Below are 12,470 nucleotides of genomic sequence, written 5' to 3' on the forward strand. Positions count from 1 at the left end.
CTTCTAACATCTCTCAAGACCATGAACCTCAAGAAGGAAACTGGGGAATTACATCCCTGTGAATGTAAGAGCAGATCAGGTTCAAGATCACCTGAGAAACCTAAATGTACACAAGACCATGAGACCCAAAGAATTAGTTAATGTAGTTGCTAAGCCACTCTCCATCATATCTGAAAAGCCATGACAGTCAGGGTAAGTCCCCAGTGACTGGAAGAAAAGGAATATTTTACCCTTTTTAGAAAAGAGTAAAAGCAGGACCCTGGGACTTACTGACCCGTCAGCCTCACATCAGTGTCTATTAAGATCCTAGAACAGAGACTCCTAGAAGACATGTCAAAGTATGTGTAAGACAGGAGGTGATTACAGACAACCAACATGGCTTCACCAAGGGCAAATAGTGTCTGACTGATACAGTGGCCCTCTACAACGGACAGAATCCAGTGGCAATGGAAGAACTACAGATGTCATTTACCTGTCTGCAAGGCCTTTGATTTGGTTCCTCATAACATTCTTAATATAAAGTTATAGAATTCTAGAATATCTAGAAGGAAACCACAAGGATGACTGAAGTCCAGCTGCTGGCCCTACACAGGAGAGTCCATCACACCATGTGCCCGAGAGCATTGTCCACACGCTTCTGGGACTGTCAGGCTTGGTGCTGTGACCTGTTTGGAGAGCCTGTTCCAGCGCCCAACCACCCTCTGGGTGCAGAACCATTCCTAATATCCAACTCAAAACTTCCCTGACACAACTTCAGGCCATTCCCTCGGGTCCTGTCACTGGTCACCATGCCACAGAAGAAATCAGTGTCTATTCCTCTTCCTCCCCTCAGAAGGAAGTTATAGACTGCAATGAGGTCTCCCCTCAGTCTCCTCTTCTCCAGGCTGAACAGACCAAGTGACCTCAGGTGCTCCTCATACGGCTTCACCTCAAGGCCCTTCACCATCTTCAGGGCCCTCCTTTGGACAGTTTCCAAGAGCTTTATATCTTTCTTATATTCTTGCTGATAAATTGAAGAGAGATGAGTTTGATGATATCCATCTTCGATGGATAAGGACTTATCCAAAGACTGGATGGTCCATATCCAGTGGCTCAATGTAAAAGTGTAAACTAGTAAGAAGCTGTGTTCTTCAAGGGTCCATACTGGTCCAATATTATTTTATACATTCCTCAGAGATATACATAGTGTACCCTCAACAAGGTTGTAGATCCCACCAACCTGAGCAGTGTAATTCATCATAGAATCATAGAACCAACAAAGTTGGAAAAGACCTTTAAAATCATCAAGTCTAAATGTCAACCTAGCACCACATCATGTTCAGCATTAAACCCAATGCCATATTCACATCTTTAGAACACTACCAGGGATGGTGAGGCTACCACTTCCATGGGCAGCCTGATCCAACACTTTACAAACCTTTCCATGGAGAATTTTTCCTAATATCTAATCTAAACCTCCCCTGGTGCAAATTAAGACCATTTCCTGCTTCCTTGTCCCTTGTTATCTGGGAGAAGAGACTGACCTCCATCTCACTACAACCTCCTTTCAGGTAGTTGTAGAGTGATGAGGTCTCTCAGGTCCTCCAAGCTTCCTTTTCTCCAGGCTAAACAATCCCAGCTCCCTCAGCCACTCCTCACAGGACTTTTGCTCCAGACTCTTCACCAGCTTTGTTTGCCTTCTCTGGACATATTCCAGGACCCCAATGCTGTTCTTGCAGTGAGGAGCCCAGAACTGAACACAGTACTTGAGATGTGGCCTCACCAGTGCCAAGTACAGGAGAACAATCACTTCCCTTGGTCCCACTGGACACACTATTTCTGATATAGGCCAGGATGCCATTGGTTTTCTTGGCCCCCTGGGCACATTGCTGGCTCATGTTCAGCCATTGTCAACCAGTACCCCCAGGTCCTTTTCCTCAGGAAAGCTTTCCAGCCACTCTGCCCCAAGCCTGTAGTGCTGCCCGGCGTTGTTGTGACCCAAGAGCAGGATCTGACACCTGGCCTTGTTGAACTTCATACTATTGGCCTCAGTCCATTGATCCAGTGTGTTCAGAACCCTTTGCAGAGCCTTCCTATCCTCCAGCAGATCAACATACCCACCCAACTCGGTGTGTCTGCAAACTTGCTGCAGGGGCACTCAGTTACCTCATCCAGATAATCAATAAAGATATTCAATACAACTGGCCCAGTACTGAGCCCTGGGGAACACCATCGGTGACCAGCTGCCAGCTGGACGTAACTCCATTCCCCACCACTCTCTGGACCCAGCCATCCAGCTGGTTTTTTACCCATCCAAGCCCTGAGCAGCCAGTTTCTCCAAGAGAATGCTGTGGGAAATGGTGTCACAGGCTTCATTCACTAAAGTCCAGGTAGAAACATTCACAGCCTTTCCCTCATCCTCTAGGTGAGTCAGCCTGTCATAAATGGAGATCAGATCGATCAAGCAGGACCTGCCTTTCACAAACCCTGCTACCTGGGCCTAATCCCCTCGTTGTCCTGTACATGTTGCATGGAGGCACTCAAGATGATCTGCTCTATGACCTTCCCCAGCACCGAGGTCAGGATGGCAGGCCTGTAGTTCCCGGGATTCTCCTTGGGAGTTATCATAGGTTCATAGCACAAATTTGGATTCTAATGGAAGTAATATATGTTGATATTTTTGAATCTAGGTCTCATGTACATTTTGCATATAAATGCAATGTATTTACAAGTATGTGTCATCTTAGATTTCTATATTTCTGATATAATTTTCTGATAGGTTTAGCCTTACTCTTTTCCTCAGTTGTACAATTTAATTTCCATTAAATAATCAAAAAATAACTATTTTTAATTATAACTGCTAAACGTATATTGACATAGACGTACATTGACATCACTTTACACATAAAAAACCTAACTAATATGTGGCCATGCTGAAGGAATAAGAGTTTTTCTGCATAGTCAGCCTACACTGCTTATCTGATGAAGATTATTTCCACAGTAGGCATTCTATTTTTTGGAGAGGGCATGGACAGTAGCTTAATATGGACTAAAATACAGTCTGTGCATCTTCTGATTGTGCTTACAACAAACTCATAGAGTATTTAAAGCAAATAATTTATTTGAATTTCAGCTGCTGTTGTTGTAATAAAAATCTGTATCTTTCCATAGTATATAAGTGAAGGGAGTTGTGGGTTTACAGATGTGTGTGTATATGTATATATATTTAAACTTTTTGCAATACACAGTACAAATGGTGTCATAAGGACAGACCAAAGGGAAAGGGTATACTGGTGGTTATGTCATACAGCTCAGCTGATGCTGTGCATATGCAAACAAAGGCCAGACAGTTGACCTGGCCAAAAAATCAGAATCACACAAGTGGATTTGTGTGATGAGAAAGTTGGCATCAGGAAGAAGAGCAGCTCAAGAAACAAGGTTGAATTCCCAGATCAATTAAGTCTTCAGGGTTACATTTTTAAATATTATATTTATGAGTGGCATTTATCTACGAAAGTTTATAAACAATATCCTGAAATTAATAAAATTAAGACCAGGAACAAAATTAAATAAAACATACAAAGGGGCGCAAATCTCTACAGAGATGTCAATGTGTGAGTAGTTTAAGCAAAGAGGTTACAAATAAGGAAACAGCTGTCAAAACAGGAGGGAAAGAGCTGTAAGTGACAATGAAGATCTTGACTTCGAAACTAAATGTGGCAATCCGTGTAAAAAGTACACCGATTGGTGAGGCCACCCCTCAAATCCTGTGTTCAGTTTTGGGCACCTCACTCCAAGAAGGACATGGAGGTGCTGAGTGAGTCCAGAGAAGGGTAACAAAGCTGGTTAAGGGTCTGGAGCACAAGTACTATGAGGAGCAGCTGATGGAGCTGGGGTTGTCTAGCCTGGAGAGAAAAAAAGGCTCAGGGAACCTGAGACCTTGCTCTCTACAACGATGTGAAAGAAGGCTGTAGTGAGGTGTGGGTCAGTCAATAGGACAAGCAGAAATGGCCTCAGGTCATGCTGGAGAGTTTCAGAATGGATATTAGGAAAACCGCTTCACCAAAAGAGTGGTCAAACATTGGAGCAGTCTGCCCAAGGAAGGGGTGGAATTACTGTCCCTGTAAGTGTTCAAAAAACATGTAGATGTGGCACTTAGGGACATGGTTTAGTGGTGGACTTCGCAGTGCTGGGTTAGCAGTTGGACTTAACGGTCTTAAGGGTCTTTTGCAACCTACATGATTGTATGACAAATAAATACTCATGCCAGATCAAATGGCACCATTGTAGACCATTATGTGTAGTCAGTAATAAAGTAATCACTCATTTCCGCAACACAGAATTAAAAAAATTAATTCGTTACACAGTAGCTGCGAGGAAGAACAAAATGAATCATAATAATTTTTTATGCCATTTAAAATATTGCATAAACAATTAGACTTGCAAAATAAATAGTATGTAAATGCAAACCAGTATTTGTAGATTTTTAATTTTCTCACACTGCAATTTCTAAAATCAATACATTCTTAAAGATATTGCAAAGATCTCTTAATGTGACTAAGAAAAAGTAAAACAGAATAGTAAAACAGGTTCACTTTCTTTTTTTAGTAATCTGAGTACAGTAATCACAAATAATGAAAAACTAACAGTTAAGAAATTGATATCTTTACTTTTAAGAATACCACAGAGAATGGTATTTGCTCCTCTGAAAAAGAGTGATTTTTTTTAAATGGCAGCAAATAAACCTGCAAACTAGTTCTTGCACACTGAGAGCCACCTACAAAGGTTCTGAAAATTGCCTTGGAGTCAGGAGTGTAATACAGAATAATATCTAATACCTATTAGTATACCTGCAGTTCAGTCTCTCAGTGTTGCTATCACAAACACTTACTACTCCTAACTTTAATATGCTTTCAAGCTTAGGATAAAATGTCACACTACTTTTTAGAGAAACTGCAACTAACACCGTCCTATGGTTGTGGGAAGGATAAGGAGGTCTGAAATGGTTAATTTTTTAGAAGATCATGCTGGGCTAACTTATACAAAAATTAATTATCCTTTTTTGTTCATGGTACAAGCAACTTTGGCACAAAGTCCCTTAGTTCCTTATCTTGTTTGTTTTTTTTTTTAATTCTGAGATAATGACAGAGTAAAAGTGCATCACTACAGACTGATTCTATCTTTGGCATTTATTAATTTATTAAAAGTTGAAATGATATGTCAATTGCAATAGCAATTTGGTGACCTGAACACCTCTCTAGGAACTTAAATGAGTCTACAAATTCATTTAGCACTGTTCGTTTAGAACATTATCAGCTGTTTCCCTTTTTCACTGCTTATGACTGATAGCAGTAAACTGTTACCAGTTTTTGAATATAGCAAGTAATAGAGCCATCTTACAGTAGCTATACTTTTAGAACAGAAATCTAAAAACGATTTTATGTTATTACTTTCCTGAACACAAAACAATTATTATTACTAACTCTGAATACTAATACTTCTGGGTTTTTTTTAAAGAAACATCACTCAATTTGTATTTATATTCAAATAATTTAAAACATGCATACTTTTGAAATCTCCATCCCCAAATGTCAATGGATAGGCTCCTGGTTTTTCAATCTTGTACATTTCCTCTATAAAAAGGATTTTACAATCATTTATTGTGTCTTCTGGGCCTCTGAAAAACAAAAAGAATAAAAAGTACATTCAACTTAGTTCCTCAGACCTAGATTCTGTACTTTATGAATTCTAAGCAATAAGAAAAATATAAGTAGTATTTTTTCATCATTGATAAGATACTTTATTTCAATTCACACACAAAAATCAGTCTAGTACTGTAACTCCTAAGAAAAAAATAAAGTACATATGTAGGGCTCGCTTAAAGAAAAGACTACTCCATTACCCTCAGACTGTCTGGCAGCTGAGTAAGCCCTTACTGACAGCCATCCATAATGGCTTAATTCCACTTGTAAAACCTCAGAATGTTTTTTTGGCTGAACACAGTAGACCAGACGAAAGTGTATCTTTTGGAATACAGCATTTCAAATGTTATTATAAACATTTAGTGTCAGAAATGAACCAGAAATGTGACTTACAAGACAGATCATAATCAAACTCACAGAGCAAGAAAAGCAACAGAAAGTTTAAAAAGTCCTTCTATGACTTGTAACTGTTTTGGAAACCTAAAACTCAATTCTGGAAAGCCACATACCCTACCGTACTGAATTATGTACTGTTAGAAGTCCCGCTAATGTCAGGTTTCAGTGCAAAATCTGCTAACCATATCTCAGTGATTAGTAGTAACAACTACTCCAAGACCCTGCAACAGCAGTGCCAAAAGACTTCTAGAGAAGGATCAGAAAATATTAAATGTAAAGATTTTCTCCTCCTCTTATTAAAATATCTTTGTATCTACACAAATTCTAATTCAAATGTAAACATATGTAGGAAGAAATGTCTATAAAAACACTGACAGCTGTAAAGCACTCCCTTTTCCTCCCTCCTTAGGATGATACTGCGCTTTCTTCAACTGCCTGTTCTCCTAATACTTTCAATTTACTTCCTAATCTAAAACTAAGCAGGAATTTTCATTATAACAACACTGGATATCTGTAAGAAACAATCACAGAGGTGACTTGAAAATCCTTTGGAAGAAAGTCAGCCAGGTGGCATATCCCCATAAAAAAGGTCTAGGCTGCAAAGCGAAATCAAACTGTAGACAGGTAGGGAAACAAGGTATTAGATTAATATTCAATAATTCATATTCAACTCGAACAACAGAACATCTCCAGAAACATCAGGCTTCAGTTTGGGAGTTCATTTGCTCCCAACACTTCCCTTGTGCTGACTCCCAGTTCTTGGACTCTGACACATGATAACCTAACTAAGGCAGGAAAAAACTAAGCCAGGGGAAAAAACCACAGGCACAAAACCTGTAAGCACTTTGTGCTGGCCCTGAGCACTGCAGTATTTAGGTCTCCATGGAACTGGGGTTGAGACGACTCTTAGTGTCTTGATTGACTGTAATTGTCTTTTAAGAGCACCAACAGCTGTTTACTTAGGCACTTCTATTTATTTTGACCCTTTTTTTTCCCTGCAGTTTTGGAAGAAGAACATTAACCATTGTTGGCCACATTCATAAACAGCAAATGCTAGCAAATTTCAAATATTTGGGCTATTTGAACAAATGCTGCATCAATGCAAATACATCCATCAGATAAAGAGTTTGATTCCCTGACCAGGAGAATCACTTATTTAAGCTAATCTTCATTTGCACCCTAAGGGAGCACTACTTTACAGTGGTTCTGGCCATTGTGGGTAACACCTCTCAGATTTAGCATGCAAAGACACTTTGAATTATCCACAACACATACTCAGTAATTTACAGTCATAAATACACATTCAATAAATTCAAATACAGAAAGGACAAGTTGTAAATATAATCTTTAGCAGAAAAACTATTAAAATTACTTTTAATGGCAAGGATTATCACATTGTTTTCTTAAAATATACCATGAAAATATTTATAAGTTGGTTCAATTATGTAAGTGTTCCAAAAGGCAACACAGCAAAAAGTTTTTGTGAAATATGCAGAAGCACAGACTCTTATCATCAACTTTACTATAAATATCATCTAGAAAAAGTTATCTCAACCTCAAACTGTTGAGGAGCAATATAATTTTTTTAATACAGCAACTGCTCTAATTAATACTAGGAAACACAGAACTCTTAAAATAACAATAAAAAAAAATTTCAGTTGAATGGCACTAACAATTGGCAGTATGTTTTTCTTTCATAGCACTGCAATCCTACTGACTAGCAATACTATTCCCGTATCTAGGTAGTACTGATTAAACAGATGGAATTCATCATTTCTCTATCCCATATTATGTCATGGTAGACATTCCTTCTCTTTTTGTCCTGTATTTTTCTTTTGGGATAAGGGCATTCAGGAAGCAACTTTCAGACTAAGTTTTTCCTAAAGTGTATTCAGTACTTGAACCAGAGAAAACATTTTATTTTCTATTATAAGTTACGCTAGAAGCAAGCAAATACTACTATCAAATAATGTTACAAAGCTGGTATGTTCCATCAAACATCACAGCTATGTATCTGGAACTACAGAGGAAGATATTAACTACCATTGTGAAAAATCATGGCTAATAATAAATGGTTAAGCCTCACCAAAGCTAAAAAATTCTGTTCAGCTGGTTACTCTTAAAAGACTAATTCTTCTGCTGCACTACACATACAACAGCTTTAATAATGACCAGGCTACTTATCATCTGATTTTCAAATTATGGTTATCTAAGAAAATTGTGATTATATTACACTGTCAAACATAGACAAGAAGTATAACCTTTACTCATTTCTTCACCTTACCATACCAAAAATAACAGTATACATTATGCAGAGTATTTCAAGTAAGTACACTAAATCCTTTAGAAGAATTAAAACCCAAAACAGACTCAGACTCTTCAATACAACAGAATTCCTAACGTGAGCCTTCCTTTTAGATTGGTTAGTCACAGCCAGAGAGAAATCTTCAACTGAACCTTCTTATATCTGCACTTTCCCCACACACACTTCCTCTTTTTTTAACCTTCATGTTGCCAAATGCTTTAAACACACAAAATCACAGTTTATTAGATGTGTATTATCCTGGGTATTATCCTGGATATTTCAAAGGTTAGCTTTCCAGAAAATAAAAGCAGCTGGACAGTTACATAAGAACTTTATCAGTTCTTATTGTCTGAGAGATTCAATTACAATTGTCAGATCTCTGTCTGGAATTCTTTGGTTTTACCACTTTACCTTAATGAAATTACAAAAAAAATATTTCAACACACAGGAAGAGTCAAAATACAATGCTGAATAAAAAGAGGGGAGCAAATTACTAGAAAAATATACAGAAAAGTTATATTCACACTAAGAATTACAAGGAAAAGTGTCTAATGACAATTTATCTTAAGGCCCCCTAAGAGCAAAACCTTACTCATACTAAGTCATGTTTACCAGAGACAACTAATTCATTATCAGCCTCTATGGTGATTGTCAAAGAGGTACTGTCCAGGTCAGTAGAAACAGCCACAGAATAAACCCTACAAGAATATAAGGTCAGCTACGCTCTCCAAATGTTGAAATACAGTTAACAAACAAGATAAATATCAAAATAGGACCAGATTTCCTACGACTTGCAGTGTCTATCTTTTCATATGTAACACTTTGTTTACATCCCATGGTCAATCAGCCTCTATTCCGATTTGCGAAGTTTCCAGCACAGTTTTCCTTCTGCATTATCAAACAACAGTTGAATAACTTGTTCAAAAAAATACACAATCTTTTCAATATTAGCATTCAAAATGCTTGTCAGAACTTCAAATATCATCTCCTTAGAAGCGGATCAGCTGCTGTAGTCCATGTCTAGTGTACGTACCAATCAACAGCATTACATTGCACCTTTACACTTTGTGCCTTCACATTTAACAGCTGCATGAACTTGTATCCTGACATCCTCAACATGCACTTTGTAAAGAGAGGACTGTTTTTTAAAAACATTTTTCTTTGCCTTTGAAACTAGAGAAACTGTGTTCCTGAACTGAGCTTATGAACAATCGTTTCTCAAATTTATAAAAATATTAGGCTAGAGAATCAAATATGTTCTATTGCAACAAATGAGCTCTATAGAAAAGAAAGAACTATGTTGTGATGTTAATTCATCATATTCACTCTAGGTTACTATCAGTCAAAAGAATACTTTGAAATTAAAGCAAATGTATGTAACAGCATGCATATTTCAAAAGACATTAAAAGGAGATGATCTCAACCTGATATAAAATATTGCAATGTGAAGATTACTACTTGTTGCTTTACATTTAAACAATAACTGTAACTTTGACAAAACTGTAATTTCAACAAACTGCAAACACCAATTGTCTACAAAAATGGAACAAAGGCTAAAACATACTCATAAAACTCTCACCAAACATGACTAGAGATTTCATTTTAAACAGGCTTGTTTCAAAGGTGACTTACAAAATCTTCCCACATGAAGACAGTACACTACATTGATAATTTGACCAAATTCTGCTAGGTTACACAATTACATAGAGGTTCTTTTATTTTTGATTGTACACATGCAGAAAAAATGGACAATATTTTCAAGATTTTTTCAGAATATTCTACACCCATTTGCTTTATCATGAAAATAAAAATACAGTTACAAAATGGGACAGTAGTAGCTCTGCTTTTAATTCAAGTTTTCTTTTGTTACACAAGCCACTATAAAGACAAAGACACAGAACAACTTCTAAACTACGCAAAGAGTTACTACTACTCTCTCAACATACATAAAGCTAGTATTCAAATAACAAAAAATATTAAAAAAATATTTTCTAGGATATGTTGAAGACCTTACCATCAAAAGTTTCATAATCTAATATTAATTTTTAAGGTCTTTAAGACCAAAACACACACTGCTAACTCCCAAACCTACAAATTCATACTGTGGATATACACACAACACAGGTAGGATATTGCTTTTTTTCATCTCAGTAGTAGATGTGATGCTTGATGCATTTACAAAACAATGTATTATAGTTCATGATGCCAGATTCTGAAAGCACAGACTTGGATGCAGGAACAACCCTTTTTTCCTTAGCCTGGGATCTGTAAAGCAGGTGACCCTTGGAGTAGCTGGGGAAAGCACTGGCCTGAGAGAACAGTCGGCAACACTGTCAGAGCCTCATTGACTCCAAGCGAGTCACTGCCCCACGCCACAAACACAGAGATGAGACGGAGCCTCGGGAGGGTGGCCCTGTCCGTGGTGCTGCAGAAACGCCCTTGTCCACTCCCAGACCTCCCTGTGCCATCACCCAACTGCTCCCTCCCTGCACTCAGGATCAAGGCACTACCACAAACGTTCAGTTGGCATCTATGGCTTCCAAATCCAAGTTCAAACCCACAGATGTTAACACCTGAACAGCTAAGAAGAACCAGGTAAAAAGAGCTGGTTGAAGACCCACAAAGATGGTATCCCAAAGGCTTCATATATGAAAAACAAAGCTACAGGAGCTGTCCTTGGCATCACAGAGCATGGTCTAAGCTCAGTACACTTCTCTATGTGTTTGTGGACTGAACTGCAACACACAGAACAATGCAGAGTCTGTTCCAGACATTATTCCAGGCATCTGGACTACTCAATAAGCTCTTTCACATTAGGAAAAAGCAGAGCTACAAATAGGTGATTCTTACGAGAAGAGGTTAAAAGCTCCTATACAGATTTTTTCAGAGTAGATGCAGCACACATGCATCATGAGCTTCCACAATCACTTCAGAGATCTGCTTAGAAAAATCCTACTAGATACCATACAGAGAAGGGCCCAGTAGAGACAGTTGATACTTAAGGATCACCCCCTCCAAGTTCAAAAATGGTCTATCACCATGTGCAGGAAATCAAAGGCAGCAGGAAGTCTGCACAGACGAGTAAGGAGCTCCCATACCAACCTGAGATATAAAAAGGAAAGGTGTAAGAGATGGAAGTCAGGACAGCTAACCCAAGGCAGGGGGAGGTAGAGTTCCTGTCTTTCCGTGTAGGCATAGGGTTGAGAAAGCCAAGGTCTACTTTGACTTGAATCTGGTAAGAGATGTGAAGGGCAATAAATAAAAACAGGAAAGGAAAACTACAGAAAATGTGAGCCCACTGCTAAATATAGAAGGACCCTTGATGACAATAAACAGAAAAAGCCAAGGTACTCGGCCCTTTCTTTGCCTTAATTGTTTACTTCTAAGACCAATGTTCAGAAATCCAAGGACACTGAGACTAGAAGGAACGCCCAGAGCAAGGAAGAATTAGCCCCAGTGAAGGATTAGGTTATGGAGCACTTACTGGAGAGCAGCTTGGTAGATATAGACCTTGAGGAACATATAAACAACAACCATAATCCAGCTATGTGCCCTTGCAAGTACAGAAGGCCCACAGCCTCCTGGACTACGCTAGGAGCAGCATTGCCAGCAGGTAAAGGGAAGGCGAATGTTCCTCACAACTTAGCACTGGTTAGGCCAAGCCTAGGCTCCCCAGGGAACATAGACATGGGATTATAGGTGTGGTTCTAGAAAAGGACATAAAAATTATTAGGGAACTGGAAAATCTTTGATACAGGATGTTTACTCTGGAGAATAGAAAACTTGTGTGTGGATGGTTCTCACACATGTATAAACAGGGAGCCAGACTCCTCTAAATAGTGCCCTCTGTTAGGATAAGAGGTATAAACATATGAAACATGTATTTTGTGTAGCCAGAGTGAATTTTATTTCAGGGAGTTTGTTGAGTCTCTACTCATAAAGATATTCAAAACTCAACTTGATATAGTTCTAAGCAGTCTGCTCCAGCTGATCCTGCTTCAACAATCTCAGGAGCTCTTTTCCATCCTCCATGATTCTTTTAAATGTATACATATATTTCAACACTACTACCTTTTTTTTTATTTTCA

At 38.4% G+C, this 12,470-nt stretch overlaps 1 protein-coding gene across 2 annotated transcripts in view; it reads right to left on the reverse strand.

The window, feature by feature from the left end:
* The window catches only part of UHRF2 (ubiquitin like with PHD and ring finger domains 2), a 78,093-nt gene that overhangs the window by 25,474 nt on the left and 40,149 nt on the right, over positions 1 to 12,470 (reverse strand). For both annotated transcript variants that reach the window (XM_027709719.2, XM_027709720.2), the window contains exon 5: positions 5,547 to 5,656. In XM_027709719.2, coding sequence (XP_027565520.1) covers positions 5,547 to 5,656 — 110 coding nt within the window. The remainder of the gene's footprint in view (positions 1 to 5,546; positions 5,657 to 12,470) is intronic.

This window comes from Pipra filicauda, unplaced genomic scaffold (assembly GCF_003945595.2).
Source record: "Pipra filicauda isolate LSUMZ 115617 unplaced genomic scaffold, ASM394559v2 scaffold35_size7292922_pilon, whole genome shotgun sequence".
In the NCBI taxonomy this organism is placed as follows: domain Eukaryota; kingdom Metazoa; phylum Chordata; class Aves; order Passeriformes; family Pipridae; genus Pipra; species Pipra filicauda.